The sequence below is a fragment of the Herpailurus yagouaroundi genome, unplaced genomic scaffold (genome assembly GCF_014898765.1).
Source record: "Herpailurus yagouaroundi ecotype Mexico unplaced genomic scaffold, PumYag 183, whole genome shotgun sequence".
NCBI lineage: Eukaryota > Metazoa > Chordata > Mammalia > Carnivora > Felidae > Herpailurus > Herpailurus yagouaroundi.
Genome location: NW_024412414.1, coordinates 17,966,342 through 17,987,106, shown reverse-complemented (window position 1 = coordinate 17,987,106; position 20,765 = coordinate 17,966,342). Strand labels below are relative to the sequence as shown.

Below are 20,765 nucleotides of genomic sequence, written 5' to 3'. Positions count from 1 at the left end.
AGAAACAGAGGACCAGGCTAGGAAAAAGAAAAAAATGGGAAAGATCTGGTTTACTGCCTCACCTCCCTTTTGAGCCCCACAGCACTTCCATTCCTGCCTCTTCACTTTTAGGAAGGGTGGAGTATCCAATTCAAATGTTCCCATCCAACTCAGCTGGTCCCGTTATAAACGCGCTGCGAATGATTTCCTAGCCATGTATTTCCAACAGGCAGGGGGAAAAGGCAGGCCCTTACCTTGCTCGGGGTCCAGCATGCTGCATTTATTAGCATCCCCTACATCTGCTCTGCAGTGCAGTTTCAAAAGACACACAGCCTGGGCGCCATGCAAGTGGGCGGTCAGGAAGAGCATCTCGCCAGAGAAGGGCTCTAAGTAGTTCGAGATGGGGCTACAGAGCTCTAAGAGTCTAGTTCCCTGACATGGCTAGTTACTGAATGAGCACACACGCTCCAGCCTCAGTTACAAAAATAGATGCATTCAGTCCTATAGATAGAGAAGTGCTCACACCTAAGTGCTTGGAAGCCAACTAGGGCAATTCCAGAAGGGAATTATCACCAGATCTGTCTTAGAGGCGCACAACTACTTTTTCTCAAAATGAGCTTCTTCAGTACACCTGAAGAAAAGGTAACTCCCAGCAATTCTGTACTCAGAGCTGTTTGCTAACACACACTGTGTGTGAATGGGCGGCATCAGGTTAAAGGGAAAGAGAATTCCACATGATAACTTAGCCCGTGGTGGGGTCCCTTCCTCCTCAGGCCACCTGCCCTCCTGGGACCTCGGATCCGATCTTCTCCTGCAGCCCCTTGCGTCTTTAAAGTTGGCCCCTCCCCCTCCTTTTGCATAATAAATCAACAGTAAAATGTGGATTTAAAAAAATGCACTAACCTATTTAAAAAGATGTAATCAGTTTAAGGGCTTGCCTCATGCAAACAAGATTCCTGGGTAACTTAGTTACAAATGTAAAAACACAAACAAGCAAACAAAACAAAACCCTACTGGATTCTACAACTGTTCTTAAAAGTTACCCTCTTGCATGCCTACACAGCTGACTTGGGAAAGCTGATTACTGATCTTTAAACTGTTCCACTTCCTTCTGTTCAAGTCATGCCGCTATTCCTCTCTCACCTTAAAAAAAAAAAAAAGTCACTTTTATTTTTTTTTTAATTTTTTTTTCAACGTTTATTTATTTTTTTGGGGACAGAGAGAGACAGAGCATGAACGGGGGAGGGGCAGAGAGAGAGGGAGACACAGAATCGGAAACAGGCTCCAGGCTCTGAGCCATCAGCCCAGAGCCCGACGCGGGGCTCGAACTCACGGACCGCGAGATCGTGACCTGGCTGAAGTCGGACACTTAACCGACTGTGCCACCCAGGCACCCCAAAAAGTCACTTTTAATACTTAACTCTAAAAATCTCTGGACTAAATATCCCGTGTGGCTACAGTTACTACATTTACCCAAAACAGGGAGGTTTACCATGAAAAAAAAAAAAAAAAAACAACCCGGAATGTTAATTCCTTTGTACATTCTAAAACAGTTTCGTCTACAAAGAATGCTGTCACTACCACACTGGGGCAAGGAACAACATTCCATATCTCATGGTTGTGGAGAGTCTTTTTCAAAAATCTGCCATGTATAAAGACCTTCATTAGTGTAATTCAGTGACTGTTGGGTTTGGTGGTTTTTTTTTTTTTTTTTTTTTTGATATATACAACTTTTGGTATGTCATTTAAAAACCTCATAATAATATCATTAAAGAGCTACCATTTTTAAAAGAGAAATTGTCTGCTCAGGGCCATGGAATAGTAGCCATGCTCTAGGCCGTTTCCTCTCTCCCTTTCAGACTTCTGGACTTGAATGTCACTATAGACCTTGAATCCTTGAATGTGAAATGGCTTCACGCTAATTGCTCTAATTGCTTGAAGATGTGCAGGCAGGTGAAACCTGATCCCCGTGGCCATTGTAGAGACCAAGAACAACACTGGAATGTTTACACAGTGGTTTGATTTTAATAGACAGAAGGGCTGAGTTTAAGACAGCAAAAACATAGCTAATAGGTGACCCCTTAATGTAGGCCTCCTTAAAAAAAAAAAGACGCACAACAAAATACAATTTCATGTTCTAAAAGGCAGTGTCCTAAATGCCAAGGTTATTTGCTTGACTCTTGCAGTGAGTACACGTTACGTTGCACCTGACATTTACACCCGAAACTCTACCCCGAATACATTTTTTTACCTTAAAACAAAAAAGCACTTTATGTGTCAGTCACCTTACAAACAGATTATGACTGTATGGTATTTCCAAGTAAGTGCACTCATTTAAATTTTAAATTGAATATTTTCACCATTGCAGCACGGCACTCCCTGTCCCTTAAAGGGGAAGCCCTGCATCTCCTGGTTTGTTCCTCTGCTTCTGGGAAGCAGGGTTGAACCCAAACCCTCTCACGTTGGTGCAGAAGACAAACACGCATCCTTCTGGTGCCTCCTCCCTTTGTTGCTGTGTGGGACTGGGGCCCACTTCTCTTCTCGGGGGCTAAGGCAGCCAGGGGAGTGGTAGACATAGTTACTCAATGACAGTGGCCATTCTCCCTGGATATTTTAATGAATTGAGATGGATACAGAGGTTTGACAATGGCTCCCCAGAGCCCTCTCTTAACACAGCACAAATGTAACCAATGCTGGACAGGAAATATACTACAGCAAGACCAAGATAAAAATACAACAGCACCTACAAGGTGTCATTAGCAAGAGGAAACCGACAAGGGTTAGGGGGAGGCTTAGGTAAATGTTGGGGGGGGGGTGTGTGTAAACACACAGGTAACGTATAGGAATATTTCATACAGAGTCAAGGAAACACTGCTAAGGGGGAAGCAGGAATTAGACATTCACTATGGAAAGAAAAAAAACACCATGAAACAATGAAATTATTTTATGGTTAAGCTGGGCAATTAAAAGCAATAGATAACACCTTGCAAATGAGAACAGAGAAGCAGGTAACACCCCACACAGCTGGGAACACTGTCAAATCTGCTAAATTATGCCACGTATTAACTTCTGCTGGTAAAACGCAAAGTGCAGAAGGAAAGGGGCAAGAAAGCCCCTTGAAAGCTCTGAAACACTTTTAGTTATATAAGGTAATAATAAATACAGGACCTTGCATTGCCTGGGACTATTTGTTCCCAAACACTGAAAGACAAAATAATGAAACAAAAATAACCGCGCAGAACATCCTTGCGAATCACAGCCACCTCACACTGTTTTATGGACACTCACACCTTGTCCTAAAAGTTACAGTCCCCTATTAAGAAGCAATGCCTCCCGCTCTGAAAACGGAGGGGGGGGACGAGTATCCCTTTATCCACATAAAGATTAAGTATAAACTGGTCCAATCCAGTGAGAGGAACACTGAGGGAAAAGTAAACAGGCCCCCACTCCCCACCCCCGAACTAGTTCCCCTTTGAAAGCTCTCTGCAGTGAGTGCCTGGTACCAAGGGCTGCCCTGTTCCTTGGAGGGGTCAGCAAAGCTATGCTAAACTGACAGGTTCAGTTTACAGCAGGCCAGAACTTTGTTTGGATATACTGGCCTTGCTCACCGCCAGCTTAACAACAGATGGCTAGAAAACTTTCATTATGCTGCACAGGACTGAACTGCAAACAATCCAGAAAACTGTGAAAAGTTTAACTCCCTCTAAACCGATGTGCCAAAGCTGGGCCTGCCCAGAGCCGGTGAGCCCGCTTAGGGCCAAGGGGACCATGGAAGTGATGGCTGAAACAAACTGGCACTTGCTAACTGCCCAAGTCAACTCAAGGGACCAACCAGACACCAGAAGGGCAGGGACCCTCCCTACTATTGATTTTAACTGTTCAAAGACCAGACCTTATAAGGAGTTGTACTGACTGTGCCTTGCCTTCTTTTTTATTTTCCCAAAATACACTGTCAGACTTCCCCTCCCTTCGGAGAAAGAAAATCTCCCTTCAGACCATTCCCAAGCTCCCTTCCTGTCTCTCCTCCCTCCGGAAATCGGGCGGACAAGACCCAACAGCCTCACCCCTAACACCTAGATTTAAATATGATTTATCCAAATCTGTATATAATTTAAATATTCATTAAATCGATTCAGTCGCACGAACCCTAATATCTCCTAATGCTCCGAGACAGGTTATAAATGCACCTTCAAAGGTTTAATTCAATTGGCAATCTGAGAGGTCTTATCACTAGAAATGTGTTATTTTCATATTATTCAAGAAATGAACAAATGTGCTTTCCACAAACGTATTTTAGGAGCTACCCTTTCCTGTTATTGAAAGAAAATTGTGTTTATTACTCCTTTAGCATAGTGTAAACTCATAAACGTCAACAGAGAGTACAAGCAAAACTGTCAACTAAATATTGTTTCCTTCATGAGCTGTTCTTCTAAGTCAATTACGCCTTTCAACTTCTGGGGCATTGTATGATAAACTGGCAGTAAAAATCATTCACATTAATATACCATGGTGCCTTGCCTGCAAAAGGTAATTAAAGAAGTAAATGACTCATAAGAATAGACATATTAGCTGCAAAATGAAAGGCAACTGAGCTGCCACATAAAAATATGTACCATTAAGATACTGCATTTTCATATTCCTGTAATCAGCTTCAGTAGACTAATGCTTATTTAATCCAGTTCTGTGCTAAGTCCATCAACAACTGTTTTTTGCTGTTTTCTCCTTGACTGAACATTATGAGAGCAGGTTTGGAATAAATACTGCAATGAGATTTTTGCATACTCAATTGAAGAACAGGTTTTTACATTTTAAAATCTATTTTTTTTCTTTCCCTGAGAAATGCAACATAAAAAAAAATTACTGGTGGGGGAAATATATATATATATATATATATATATATATATATATATATATAAAATGCTAGCTAGACATGTCTCTTTACATGGCAGAACATTTTAGGGAAATACTAGTTGTTTCCGTGTTCACCTCTTTTGACCACTATCAGCACAGGGGAAAGGGTGCTGGGCCTCCACCTGCCAGATCTCTGCTACCTTTATGAAGCACTCCCTTTTGTGAATAACGTCTTCCATTAGCACCAGTGGGGGTAAGGCAATTTATCCCTTGGCAGGATAGAAAGAGAAGTCAAGAATGGAGGAAGGAGTTGACAGGTGGCATGGCACGGGAGGACCGCAGACTAGCCTCGTGGGTCCTGAGTTCCTGTCCTTCCAGAGGGTGGATGTGACTGAAGAACAGAAACCTTTCCAAAGACAAGTGAACTGACCCTCAAACTGACTGCTCTGCTTTCCATTCTCCGGCTTTCAAACTGACAGGTTGCTTGATTCTTCCTACCCTTTATTTCAGTATTCCCCTGCTAGCCCAGCCAAGCCACAGGAAGACATGGCTCGTGCATTCCCAGATCTTCACCGAGGCTGTCCCCTTCCCTGCTTTCTGGAACCTCCACCTGGACCAGTGAGATGAGTCCACCATTGGCACTATTAAGATGTTCTGGGAACGTTTCAATGCAGGAAGCTTCCTGGAGGCTGCAGAAATGCCTGTAGTTGTTGTGGAAATGAGGGCTCTTTGCTGACGACTGATGTGGGCCTAAGGCTTTGCCAATTCAGTTTGGGAGTTTTAGCTTTCAAAACTCTTGCAATTCCTCCGATGTTTTGAAGCCAGCAGTGAAAATCAGCCTATAAAACATAACTGTCTTCTATCAGTTGGCCAGCAATTTACTCGCTTTCGATAACATCTAAATGCATCTAGATAGGGTCCACTAACATTAAAAAAAAAAAAAAAAAAATCCCCAAACAAAAACCCAAGAGATTCCTGACCTTGACCTGTCTTTGTCTTAAGGTGATAGGCCTTGGACAGAGGCAAAGGTCTAGATTTCTATACAAATGGTCCCTTCTCCCCTCTCCTCCTCCTGTGAGCACAGAAATCTCCATGGCTTTAAAACTAATGAGCAGCTGGCCAGGCCTTAGGGACAGCCCAGGATAGGAGGACAGCCCTCCAAGGACCCTTGGCTGTTTATTTATCTCTTAACAGTTCTGAGAACTGCCCGAGAGCTGAGAGCCTCCCAGATTTGGGCCCGGTCTTTCCTTGCCACGTATGATTGCCTCGACGTTCGAGCAGACATCACTTGGAACCACAATTAATGAGCTCTAGTCCTTTTTCTAATTAAGGAACAAAGGTTCCTGTGTGCACAGTATGGTGACGCTGTCTGCAGAGCACACGTGGAAAGGGAAGTGAATGCTTCTAATTGCTTCAAAATGGGATTTTTAATATTTGGGAACATAATGGAATCGGGAAATAAGAGCATTTCCAACATCCTTTACAAATAAGGCTTTACAAAATATTGTTAGCTGTGAATAATACATCATTATCAAAAATGGAAAGTTATGAATACCGCGCATGTAACCTTTGTATTCACGTGAATTAACCTATACGTATGAATACAATGATACATGAATTCCTTCTTGAAAATACATTTAAAAAAAAAAGAAAAAGCCCTCCTCAAAAAAAAAAAAAAAAAAAAGGCAGGAAGGCAGCTACTCTGAGCCTGATATTCCTCAGACCTTAGCAGATTAGGATTCAAACGTGTAATTAAGAAAGATAACCCCAGTTTTTATAGTAATTAGGGGCTGTGGGAAATAGGATACTATCTCTCAAAAGTGTTACAAATGTACCACACTTCTAAATAACCTGCAATGCTTGGAAAGTATACTCACTACCAAGGGCAAAGCTGCTGTGCAGGGAGGGAACAGTAAATGACAGACTGGCGTTCAAGTCCATTAGCTGCTATGTGATAGGAGCACATTCACTGCACACGATCTGTGAAAAATCTTAGATCTCTTTAAATCTTTGAATTGGATTACTGCATTAATTCTTAAGAACTGCAATCCTTCAACCAAGTCAAATTACCCTCATTAACGGTGGAAAAACTGCCTCTGCAATAAGTTTAAAAAAAAAAAGATATTTATTACCTATAATCACTTTCACGTACTTCACCCAGAAACATGATGAACCGATGCCTACAACTTTGACCACGGTGGCATCTTGATTTTGCATGTTGATTTGAGTTAAAATAAAACTGAAAACATTTGCATGGTGTTTAAAAAAAAATTTTTTTTTCACACCAACACGACATGGCCTTTTATTATCACAGCCCTCTGATAGGAAAGGAATAGCCCCATTTTACAGGAGAAGGAATGGCGAGTTAAGGCAGAGATATTGCATCAACGGTCCAAGCTCTCCCAGCTAATTAGGGGCAGGGTGTTCTGGATGCTCACTGCAGGAATTGATTCAGAAATACAGTTTTCTGACGCTTCTGTCACGCAATGCCTTGACTTCTCTAGATCACACTCAGTGGAGGAAAGGCAGGCAAAATAAATACAAAGATCAGAACGCAGCTTTGAGGGTACAAATGTTCCCCATAATGAATACAGCAGAAGCTGCCTCAATTGTTCCCTCCCCACATTTGCTGTTACTATTTAACCTGCCTTGAGAATTCATCAAATATGTTCTTTTCCAGTGACAGAAGAAAAAGAGATGTAAATTGATCTACCCTGCCCTTGTTGTTCTCTAAAACGGTCTCCTCGGAAATGTGATAACAGCTTGCCCGATTCTGAACAACTTACGGTACTTTATGGCAAATGCACTCCTCGAAGCCCACTGACTGTTGCTCTTGGCTCCAGGGATGTGACTTCTCTGGTTGTATGACTTCCTAGCACAAACCACACAGCAGGACAGTCCTCACCACCAAGAAGGCAAGCATCCAGGGAAGGCGGGGCGGGGGGGGGGGGGTCGTCTGTGTTTATGGAAAGAAACAACCTGTAGATCATGTGTTAAGGAATGAGAAAAGGTGAACTTCTACCTAGAAGCTGCTTTCTAGAACTTGAGAGCAACCAACACTTCTAAACAACTATAATAAAATGCTAACGGGAATTCATAATAAAAACCCAGAGGCACTACAAGGCTCTGAAGTGCCTTCTGAATCATTAGAAAAGAAAAAAAACAAAAGAAGGCAAATTGTGCTCTGGATAGTTGTAGGTGAAATGCATTTATTGTAATCTATAGATTTGAAACTAGGTAGTCTTTAGTATAATGATGATAAAAATCAATTAAATAGGATATTATCTCTGATAATCCTAAAATTTACTATAACCTTCTTTTTGAATGATTTCCAAACACCAGTTGTCATGAAGATGAGCATTTCGAGTCCACATCAGATCCGCAGAACATGCTGGAGTCTAGTAACAACTGAAATGGCATTTATCCACCTCAGGGGGTACCAGGCATTTGCACTCACTACCCTTCCATCCTTTTTTTTTTTTTTTAATTTTTTTTTCCAACGTTTATTTATTTTTGGGACAGAGAGAGACAGAGCATGAACGGGGGAGGGGCAGAGAGAGAGGGAGACACAGCATCGGAAACAGGCTCCAGGCTCCGAGCCATCAGCCCAGAGCCCGACGCGGGGCTCGAACTCACGGACCGCGAGAGCGTGACCTGGCTGAAGTCGGACGCTCAACCGACTGCGCCACCCAGGCGCCCCGCCTTCCATCCTTCTAATGATCATGCAAGGTGGGAGTGGCCATAACCATGTTATGGAGGAGGAAAACAAGGCTCAGGGAGGTTGTCGAATTTGCCCAAGGAGAAACATTTTCTAAAGTGGGTGTACGACTGCTTAGGGATGGAGGTGAAGCTGAGGAGAAGTCAGAGAGGAAGTGTTCAGAGGAGGGCTGGGGGCCAAGAGGCTCCTATCTTGGGGCAACAAGAATTTGCAGGAAGACCTGATCCAAATATCAGATGGTCCATGACCTAAAGACTCAGCACCCACCTCTCACCGAGTGGCATCGCATGCTTCAAAAGAGAATGTGGAAATCGTTCCACTTTGACTCTACCATTTGTAGAGTCTCCTCTCTTTCTTTCAAGAGCTTTATGACTGTCAATCGGGTGCTTTTCACGCCATAAATGCTTTACCAAGTGACTTTGTGACAGACTTGGTTCACTACTCTAGCAACCTCTCAATATGAATGTTAAAGTTACCCTTCTCCAAGTACCAGGCCACACCTTCTATTTACACATCAAATAAACATAATTTTTGATGCATACTCTGTACCAAGCACAGTCTAGACACTGGGCCTATGAAGGTGCCCCTTCCAAAGGCTTAGCGTCGAACAGAAATTAAGAGATAAGACACTGGCAACCCACAAATCCAGAAATAGAAAGCCACAACAGGAGTGCCTGGGTGGCTCAGTCGGGTGTCTGACTTTGGCTCAGGTCATGATCTCGTGGTTTGTGAGTTTAAATCCCGTGTCGGGCTCTGTACTGACAGCTCAGAGCCTGAAGCCTGCCTTGGACTCTGTGTCTCCCCCCATCTCTCTGCCCCTCCCCTGCTTACGTACTCTCTCTCTCTCACACACAAAATAAATAAATAACAAAAAGGGAAAAAAAAAAAAAAAAAAAAAAAGAAAGCCACAACAGAGGAATCCTTAACAAAAGCACAGTTTCATGTACTTGTCTTTTCTAACCTACTCGAGATAAGACTGTGAAGACGGTCCATGAGAAGGTGATATTTAAGATGAGAGTCCCAAGCAGAGAAGGAATCAAACAGCCAAGGAGCAGAGAGAAGAGGTTCAAGGAGATGGACCATTGGAGCTGAAAAATTATAGGTTGAAACATGCCAAAAGATGAACTTATGAATAGTTGGTGATAGATAACTCGGCTTATATTGAACTGTGTTCAATAATACTGTCTGTTCAGTCCTTTTGAAAAAGATTTTTTTTTTCTTTTTCAATCCTTTTAAGGCAAAAGATGTGTACAGATTGCAAATATGCTTTCAATCAAATGGCCTGAAACATAAAATGCACTGTGGTGGCAAAAAACTCGAAAAGCATAAAGGAATTTATGTAATTTCTACAGAAAAATAAATACCTTAGACTCGGTCCCCGTTTCTTTTGAAATGCTGCAATGCTTTGGTGGCAGGCACAATGCTAAGATGATGTCCTACCTCCCTACCCCTCGTTCCAGATATTCCCTCAAAATGTGGTCAAGACGGTGATTTGCAGGATTTTATGGCTGTAATTAACGTCCCAGATCAGCTGACCTTAGAAGAGGGAGATAATCTAAACAGGCCTGAAAAAAAAAAATCACACGGGGTTTACATTTTGGAGTTTATACTGGTGTTTAGCAACCAGAGAGGGAGAGAGTCTCAAAGCACGAGAAAGTTTTGATGCACCACGCCTGGCCTCAGGTGGAGGAGGCCACTGGGCAAGAAACATGGGCCGCCTCTAGAAGCTGAGAGTGGCCTCCAGGTGACAACCAGCAAGGAAATGAGGACCTCGGTCCTACAACCACCATGAAGCAAATTTTACCAAACCCGAATGAGCTTACAGAAAGAATCTTTCCCAGAGTCTCTGGACAGGAACTCCATCCAGGTAACACCTTCGACACTGAACCTTCTGGAACTCTGGGCAGGGAACCCAGGAACTCTGAGCCTGGGCTTCTGACCCACATAACTGTGGGCTAACAGGTGTTTTAGCTACTAAGTTTATGGCAATTTGTTATGTGACGAAGAAATCTAACACACGTGGAAAAAAGATGAAATCACACTGCCTGTGTCTAAAGTTGATGGAAGAACTTACTGGGAGGGAGGCAGGCAGGAGGGGTGGAGGGGAAGAGAAGGGAAAGATTGAGCATGCATTCTAGTTCCCCAGAGACCAATATGGCGACCTGGTACAGGCCACTCAACTCTCTCCAGCCTCACTTTCCTCACCTGTAAGGAGGAGACGGTAACAATGAAGAGTGATGAGGGGCATCCTAGGGAGAACACACGGGCAAAAACACTTTGGAAGTCGTAGGACACAATCTGAGTTTTTACTGTTTGTACGGCTTCGTTGCTGAGCCATTCTGATTTCTGAGTTTTCCCTTCCTTTCTTCAATTTTTCCCATTACCTGGGCAAATGCTGATCAAGACACAAATACGGAATCATCCTTGGCTGTAAAAGAAAAAGTGGATCCTAAACCATCTTGGAGCTTCTTGGCAGTCTAGGCAAAGGACGGGAGACGCCTTCCGGGGGAGAGGTGCAGAAGTTAGCGTGAGTCCCCGGTGAGGAAAACCATGGCTCCCATCTTCCCTCCACCATTGGACCCGTAGCCATTTGGAAGGTGGAGCCAAATGGCCTCGGTTCAAATCCTAACTCCACTCTTGACCTTGATTTCACCACTCTGTTGTTTTTTTAAAGGCGGGAAGTAGAATAATAGTAGCTCCACTCCTAGTGTCGCCGTGGGGAGTGAATTACACACAGAAAGTGCTTTGAAGACAGACCCTGACCCGAGTAAGCGCCACAGACGTGCTGTTGTTGTTGTTGTTGTTGTTGTTATTATTATTATTATTATGACTACTACCACCACTGCTGCTATAGATTCCAAAACGGGACCTGGTATTTTTTTTCCCAGAGAATTTGGAAGAATTTTCTCGCCCAGAGAATTAGGAAGAATTTGGAAGATGGGGCTCCGTAAACATGTAAAAATATATCCACAGTAAGGATTTTACCATGAATGACTTTTCACAGGACACTATAAAACCCATCTAATGTCTGAAGAGAAAGCAAGAAAACCTCTCCGGTCATGATTTTGCTGCATTATTTTATGTTTGCTCAAAGGGGAAAAAAAAAAAAAAAAAAGACTCTCAAGGACTTAAAACCGTGATTTATTGCTTTTTAACAAGCAGTTTTGGGGAAGCCAGAAGAGAGGGTTCCCCTGCTGAAAGGGCAAGGGGAGGTAAGGAATTTCAGCGAGGGGGTCAGAGACAAGAGCGGCCAGGAAAAGGCGGCAGCAGTAGAGCAAAACAAAGGCTGATTCCAAGTGCAGTGCACACGGCTTCCTTCTCATCTCCACTGGCTCACGTACTGAACTCCTCATGGCCTTTCTATCAGGGCTGGGAAGTGAGCAGTGAAGACGGCTCTCCGGGACCTTACGATGCAGTGGGCGAGGCAGAGCAATAAGGCAGGTATCTGGAGCAGCTCCGTGAGCACCAGCAGGGGGGGGGGGGGGGGGGGGCCCCCCCGCCCCGGGGGGGGGTGCGGAGGCAGCTAACCGAGGGGAGGCGCCGGCGTCCCCATACCTGAGCAGCGAAGGATGCCTATCAGTCAGAAGGGGTGGGTGCATAGAAAAGTGGGGGAGAAGACGGGGATTCTGGGCAGAGAGAAGAGTGTGCCTCCAGGCAGAAATACAAACACGACCATGGAGTGTTTGTTTGGAACCTCCCAGGAGGGGCCAGAAAGCCAAGAAGGAGCTGGACGAACCACAAAAGAAAGGCTGTGATTTGCTGATCTTGCCGAAGTTTGAGCTTAGGGTTTATTATTACTATTTTTTAATTTACTAAAGTGTAAAATTGACTCTTCAGGTATGTAGAACTATGAATTTTAATGCGTGTATAAATTCACATAACCCCCACCATGATCAGGATATGGAATAGCTCCAGGAGCCCCCAGACTCCCTTAAACTATCCCTTCATAGTCATACCCTCGTCCTCCAGCCCTAATTCCTGGCAAACACGGATCTATTCTCCATCACTGCAGTTCTGTCTTTTCAAAAATGCCATACAAATGAAATCATACAGTATGTAACCTTTTGAGACTGGCTTCTTTTACTCAGTAAATATCTCTGAGATTATTCTAAGCGGCTGGGCATACAGATAGTTCATCACTATAGTTGCTGAGTATTAGCCTACGGTAGGGGGGGATACTATCATTTGTATATCCATTCACTCACTCAAAAACATTGGGGGTTTTCCCCAGCATGGGGCTACTATACATAAAGCTTCTACGAACATTCATAAACAGGTTTTTCTGTAGACACATGTCTTCTTTTCTCTAGGATAAATGCCCAGAAGTATGAGTGCTGGGTCACATACTGTGTGTGTGTGTGTGTGTGTGTGTGTGTGTGTGTGTGTGTGTTTGTATTTTAAGAAGCTGACCAACTGTTTTTCGGGATGGCTATCCCATTTTGCATTCCCATCACCAAAGCATGCAGGTTAGTGTGTTCCACATCCTTGTCAGCACTTGGTATTGTATTTTTTTCATTTTAGCCATTGTCACAAGTGATTAAAATTTGCATCTTCCTCGTTTCTAAGGATGTGGGACAACTTTCTGTGCCCTATGTTTCTCGTTTTGAGAGGAATTTCTGTTCACCTTTTTTTGGCCCCTTTTTAAACTGTTTTTCTTCTTACCTTAGGGTTTTGAGAATTCGTTATACATTTTGGATACAAGTCCTTGGTTGGAGGTGTGATATATAACGTATTTTCTCTAGCCATGACCTTGTCTTCTTATGTGTGCAATTTAGAAAGTTCCCTTACACTACGTTAGGGAGGAAAAATAGGAGGGATTTTTGGGTGGGGGCAACTTACTAAGAAATGAAAAATGTGGCTAGGAAGCCACGGATGGGCCCAATGTCTTCAGCACACAAGAAGAGAACAGGGTGTTCTCACGGCACGGGCAGGAGCTTGTGTGAAGCAGTCCATTCGGGGCGATGCTTTTAATGCCGTGACTAATGATGCCCACGTAAAGGTGATGTCTTCCCGTCCTGTTTTTAGTGCTGCTGAACCATCCCAGGTAATAAATCAAAGAAGCCAGGGTGGCTATTTGTATGGCGAGATAAGGGAAATTAATTTCAATGCCCAAACATGGACCTCCTTATATTAAAAAATGACTTGGCAATACTAGTCCTTTTCATGAGAATGTCTTGGAGAACCAACACTTGGAAAACACACACGCGGGGTGGATTCACCCTCTGTATTTTCAAGGGAAATACTGTTGTCTTCTGAGATTGGAAAGTCAAGGGGAAGAATCATTTCAAATATAAAGAGCAAAAAAATAAAGCACTGATGGAGTAAAAAAAATATTCATGGACTTTCAAGAAAGGGAGGATTATAATAATAAATTGCATGTAGTCAAATTCTTTCAGTTCTTAAAAAAACCCTTTACTGTGCTTTGCAAACTACTCTAATTGTCTCATTTTCATGAAAACTTAGACGCTCTGAGTTTAAAATGCATAAAAATATAAATACTAGGACTGTGAACAAGAACGTACGTAACAATAGCGCGGTTCCTAGGCGGAAACGTGGCTGGAACACAGTGTTAATACCTTGGCTGGAATACTAAGGGAAAGACAAAGTGCAAGAAAAGCCTGGAGACTTCTCTGAGCTTCCCAAGGGCCGCGCCCCCCCGGGGGGGGGGGGGGGCGGGGGGGGGGGGGGGTCTGAACGCAGTGGAGGAACAATGGGGGGCGGTCCATCACCAGTGAGCACGACTCTTCTCGCTGGCTCCAAGCAGGCAAGGTTGCCACCTGTCCAGCTTTCCTTTGAAAGGTCCCCACACAAAGTCCCTCTCTGCTCCAGGTTCAAAGTAGCATTTAATCTGGACTTCTGAATCCCCCAGCATTTCAGCAGCAGCAAATGCACTCTACTTCTAACTTGGAGAAGTCTCTTTCCAAGCTCTAACTTGGAAATTTGAACCCTGAATCTACTGACCAAATTCTGGGTTTACTCCAAGCAGGCACGGTTTCTCTCTCTCTTTGCTTCCCCCTTCTTGCCCCCACCAAAATCTCTTCTCTGCAGATGAGCTGAAGGGATGTCTTGGAAATGCGCATCGGATTGTGCCACCGCACTGGCTTCTCAGTGCATATTTAGCAGGAATATTTCCTACTACTCTTAGAGATCTCTATATACCATAGGGGTTAAGTAAATGTGTTGGTTAAGCAAAGGAATGAGTAAGTGTGCCAAAGTAGGGAGGTTCCTTTAAGATCCTAGCCTTACCTGCATTTATGTAAAAAAAATATTTTTAAAAGAAAAAATGGAAATGTTCTTCATCTTAGAGGGAGGAGTTATCTGAGTATAACAAAAAGCTCAAGAACTATAAAGAAACAATTGATAAATAAAATCATATTAAAATTGAATATGATGGGATGCCTGGGTGGCTCAGTTGGTTAAGCCTCTGGCTTTGGCTCAGGTCATGATCTCCAGGTTCATGAGTTTGAGTCCTGCATTGGGCTCTGGGCTGACAGCTCAGAGCCTGGAGCCTGCTTTGGATTCTGTGTCTCCCTCTCTCTGCCCCTCCCCCACTCACACACAGTCTCTCTCTCTCTCTCTCTCTCTCAAAAATAAAGAAACATCAAAAATTTCATTTTAAAAACTGAATATGGGTGAAAGGGTAGAGCAAATTCAAAATATCGCTGAAATACTGCATAAATACTTGTATGTCATCAACCTAAGAAAAAAATCTAGTTCTTATAGTACGTAAGAATCTCTTAGGGATGCCTGGGTGGCTCAGTTGGTTAAACGTCTGACTTCAGCTCAGGGTATGATCTCATGGTTCACGAGTTCGAGCCCCACATGGGGCTCTTTGTCCTCAGCGCAGAGCCCGCTTGGGATCCTCTGTCTCCCTCTCTCTGCCCCTCCCCCCTCTCAAACATAAAAAAACATTAAAAAAATTAATCTTTTAAAAAAAAATTTTTTTACCGTTTATTTATTTTTGAGACAGAGAGAGACAGAGCATGAACGGGGGAGGGGCAGAGAGAGAGGGAGACACAGAACCGGAAGCAGGCTCCAGGCTCTGAGCCATCAGCCCAGAGCCCGACGCGGGGCTCGAACTCACCGACTGCGAGATTGTGACCTGAGCTGAAGTCGGACGCTTAACCGACTGAGCCACCCAGGCGCCCCCAAAAATTAATCTCTTATAAATCAATAAGGAAATAAAATAAACCCAACAGAAAATTAGGGAAATTAGGGAAAATGTGAAAGAAACTACAGATGCTTCTTAAATAATTTTTTAAAAAAGGTTGCTAACCTCACTCTTAGGGAAAACTTGTTATCTATTTCATTCATTTGGGCTTTTTCCCTCATTTACTTCTGAACCACATGCCCGTGGATAAGCATAAAGCCTTGAACTCCGGAGAAAAACTGAAGGATGCTCTGGCAAAATAATTTAGATACACTGCCATCTTCCCTCATCTGACATACATTTATTGCCTAAGCAACAAGGAACACATGCCTCCACTTTCTCATCTGTTAAATGGGAACAGTCATAGCGCCAACCTCACATAGGTCAATTTGGTAGAATACACGTGAAGTGCCAGCCATAACGTAATATACGGTGTTTATCTCATGTCAGGCACCAAGCTACAGTGGGCAGGGATTCTGCAATGGCCAGTGTAGCAGGAAGGCAGGAATGTTTCAACAGCCATAACTGAAAGGGGAAGTGGGTATATACATAGCACGGGGAGTAAAAGTAAGTCCCTGAGAGAGTTCAAAAGGGAGGCAAGATCATTTCTAGTTCAAGCTGTCTGAGATTTCCTGGAGGAAACGGTGCTTAAACCACACTTCGAAGGGGAGAGACAATCTGGATATGCCTCTGACAAATCTGCTTATACAGTTTATCAGTAAGAGCCAATCAACGTTTATTAGGCCAGGCTCCTTGTCAAGCACTCAAGATGACAGAGGTGAGAACAGAAACGGCCTCACTTTTGCAGAATTTAGAGTTTAATGAACAGGAGAACTGAAATATGCTTAAAAAGCAAAGCAATAACGGGGCGCCTGGGTGGTTCAGTCAGTTAAGCGTCCGACTTCTGGCTCAGGTCTTGATCTCACAGTTCGTGGGTTCGAGCCCCGCGCCGGGCTCTCTGCTGACAGCTCAGAGCCTGCAGCCTGCTTCAGATTCTGTGTCTCCCTCTCTCTCTCTCTGCCCCTCCCTTGCTTACACTCTGTCTCTCTCTCTGCCCCTTCCCTGCTTGCGCTCTCTTTTTCTCTCTCTCAAAAATAAATAAACATTAACAAAATTAAAAAAAAAAACAAAAAGAGGCGCCTGGGTGGCGCAGTCGGTTAAGCGTCCGACTTCAGCCAGGTCACGATCTCGCGGTCCGTGAGTTCGAGCCCCGCGTCAGGCTCTGGGCTGGTGGCTCGGAGCCTGGAGCCTGTTTCCGATTCTGTGTCTCCCTCTCTCTCTGCCCCTCCCCCGTTCATGCTCTGTCTCTCTCTGTCCCAAAAATAAAAAAAAAAAAAAAAAAAAAAAAGAAAGAAAGCAAAGCAATAATGAACATAACCTGTGGGAGGAGGATTGCCCACCCTGTGTAGGGTACGGGAGAAAATGTAAGTTATAAGTAATGGGTCAATTCTTGTATTGATTGGGTCTGAGGGTGTTCACGAATGCCTATTATATTGTTTTGTAACTTACTAAGTATGCTGTGTACCATATTTAATGGCTCCTAAGGTACACTGCTTTTTTTTTTATTTATTTTTATTTTACCATCTCCAACACTGGGATGCCTTGTAACAGAGATGAGATAGGAAAGCATTATGGATTCGTTGACTTGGCTGCATTTTCACTTTATTCCTGGCATATAAAATAAAGGTCCAAAAGATTTGATGAAATACGGCATATTCTTTTTTATGTATTAAGTATTATATTTTTAAAAGATAATAAATTTTTTTAAAAACTACATTATACCTTTTATCACCTGGATAGGCTGAGTATTATTTTGTGTGTTATTTAAAATAAAGATATGAAAGGGGGTGTCTGGCTGGCTCAGTTGGTAACGCATGTGACTCTCGATCTCAGGGTCCTGAGTTCAAGCACCACGTTGGGTGTAGGGCTTACTTAAAAAAATAATAATAAAAATAAAGACATGGAAGTTCATACTCTCAGGTACAGGTGATAAACTCAGAGATAAAATATGCCTCCATCTAATTCAGTTCACGATATAAAATCAGATCCTACTAAAATATTACTGAAACTCTTAACTCGGCGTTCATCCACATATATAACCACTGCCGTGTCCTCAGACTCCACCGCCACCCCCCTTGTCCAGTTCCTTTTTCCAGCTAGAAGAAGTGAATGCGATGGGACTGGGGATCATTGAACTACAAAAGCAGTCAGTCGTTAGTATCTATCCACTAAAATGATTATCAATATCCATAACATTGGAAGTTACTTAGTCCCTAAGTAATCCAGCTTATCTCAATCATCTTGAAACAGGATTTAACTGTTTTAAACAATTTGGTTCTAGACAGTCAGAAGTGTCACCTTTTTGGAAGCTTTACGTTGCAGCCTGATAGCAGGAAATGGTTTCGCCAAAGCCATAGTTAAGCGCTTGGATGTGGATTCTCTTATTTCTCAGACTATTTTTCCTCTCTCCCTGCCCCCACCCGGATTTCCAAAGGCGAGCTACAAATGGGGTCTGGTGTGTGCGTGTGTGTGTGCGTGTGTGTGTGTGTGTGTGTGTGTGTGTGTGTGTGAGAGAGAGAGAGAGAGAGAGAGAGAGAGAGGGAGGGAGGGAGGGAAGGATGAGGGTGAAATCAACAAGTACAGGGAGGATGCTATTTGGATAGATTGGGACAGCCCGGCAGTGGCATTGCATGCGTCTCTATTTTCTTTTAAAGAGCAATTATGATTTAATGTGGTAAAATTATATCATTAAACCTACTCAAATGGAATAAATTCTCCTTGTGATATGCATTTAGAAAGGCAGTTCATATTCTATCCCTAAAATATATCTATTACATTTTTGTGTCTACCCGCCACTTCTCTTTTTACCATGATACTGGAGATAAGTTTCAGACAGTCTGGCAGGAGCAGAAAAAAAAATACAACAACCCTGAAACTCGATACGTATCTTACTCATCGAGACCTTTGTGATCTGTTAGTGAAAATTAATACTTAACTATAAGTACATTCTCCAACTTCCCTAAGCACAAATCTCTAACATCTTTTTACATTCTCTACAAAGACCGTTACTTGTTATTATTATAGTTTCCCCTCTTCGTTTAAAAAGCACTACAATTTAAATTAATGAGTTACGTTTACACTCAAGTGAAGAACGGTCACAGGCATCGTCTCCAGTTATGACTCTTAACCACAAACACATCAGAAGTATTTGTAATATAGTTTTCTTCCAGCTCAAAGCTGAGAATCTGGCATGGTGGTGTGGACTCTCATGTGGCCCCTTTTGTGTCTTTTTGTATATGCTAGGATATTGGCCCTCTGAAGCTAGGTACATTGCTTCCTTCTTTATAACCTCAGCTTGTGGGAGTTACCCCGGCCTCTTAACTGTTTGGGATTTGGAGAGAGAAAAAAAGAACAAAGGCATGATGGAGGTCAAGAGTGGGCTCCACGGTTTAAAATAACTGACAGTGTCCCAGCTGTGTACCCTGCCAGCTAGGAGCACAGACTTTGGCACGTACCACACGTGGGTTCACATCCCTGCTCGGCCACTTGTTACTGCGTCCAGGCAAGTTATGTAACTTATTCCAGTCTCCGGCTCCTCAAGGGCCAGATGCAAATAGGACTACTTAGGGTGCAAACCTGTTGGGGGAATAAGTAATACCTCCAAGCCCTTGCAAAGTACGAGCTGTGAGCGGCTGCTGTGAATACTACCTTGGATTGCCTTGCTTTTGTCAAGAGGTGGACTCTTCATCTCTGTAAGTTAAAGGGGCAGTGATTAGTATACAGGCTTGGGGACTCATAACATCAAAGGAAGGTTGCCTAGTTCAAGGTGGGAGCAAGGTTGGGTGGAGGGAGGATCTGTGAGTATGAGACAGGACAGGGAGATTTTGCTTTTACGCATCTCTGTCTACCCACCCCAAGACCCAAAGGCCACTAAGTTTGTCCCCTCTCCTATTTGTATCAAGGAGGCTATGAAAATTACCACATGAGAAGAACACAGGAGGGAAAAGTACAAGGGTAAGGGAGATAGCCACCTCTGCATGGTACAGACAGAAAATCCAGTCCAGTCACTGGGCAAAATAAATTTCTGCGGCTATTTCCAATATGATGTGCGTGTCTATAAAGTCTTTTCATTTTGCACAGAGCTCATGAAATGGATTCAATTATCTTGGTCACACCTTGCACAACAAGCTGGCCAGGAGAATGACGCCATTTAGAAGCAGCAGGCCCCCTAGACGGCCTGCTGCTCCAAGGACCAACCTTTTTCCACTGGCCTATTTTACAGACAAGAAATTTGAGGCCCATAGACCTGGGCGATAACCAAAAAGAGAACTGTTGGCAAAACAGTCCTAGAGCAGGGTCCCTGAATCTCCCAGGATATTATTTTCTTTTAAGTTCACTTATTAATTTTGAGAGAGTGAGGGATGGGCAGAGACAGAGGGGGAGAGAGAGAGAGAGAGAGAGAGAGAGAGAGAGAGAGAGAATCCCAAGCAGGCTCTGCACTGTCAGCAAGGAGCCCAGTGCAGGCCTCAAGCTCACAAACTCTGAGATCATGATCTGAGCCGAAATCAAGAGTCACAGGCTTAACCGACTGAGCCACCAAAGCACCCCTCACCCCAGGACGGGCTTTCGAGTAGATCACGCTGATGCTTTCTGCAGGTTGCTTCACGACAAACTGAGCTATATTCCAAGTGTTGTTCTGCCTCGCGGCCCTCGTGGTGTAAACTCACCCAAGGGCTAGCTCAAAGGCACATGCTTCCCCCAATTTCCCATGGAAACAAATGAATTCTGTCCTCCTGTTTCTGTTTCCCAGCGGCCCTCAAGCGGGGGGCACCACACACTAATGGCAGCATCTGACAAGCACTCCCATAGGCCAAACTCTACCTACCGCTGCTGATTTGATTTATCATCACGAAATACAAGGGGGTGTTGTTATCTGCAGCTTACTTAGGGGGAAACTGAGGCACGGCGAGGCTAAGCAACCTCTGTAGGATCCCATGCCTAGGAAATGTTGGAAGCAGGTTGTGATTATAGGGCTGCTTCACTCTGGTGTCTCTTGTGCTACCCTGA

At 43.6% G+C, this 20,765-nt stretch overlaps 1 protein-coding gene across 5 annotated transcripts in view; it reads right to left on the bottom strand.

Moving 5' to 3' along the window:
- Window positions 1-20,765, bottom strand: part of FOXP1 (forkhead box P1) — a 512,105-nt gene that overhangs the window by 176,936 nt on the left and 314,404 nt on the right. The window contains exon 1 of one of the 5 annotated variants that reach the window (XM_040492174.1): window positions 234-433. The exons of the other annotated variants lie outside the window; for them this stretch is intronic. Coding sequence (XP_040348108.1) covers window positions 234-269 — 36 coding nt within the window. The 5' untranslated portion in view covers window positions 270-433. Of the gene's footprint in view, window positions 1-233; window positions 434-20,765 lie in introns of those variants that run through there. 5 annotated transcript variants of the gene reach the window in all.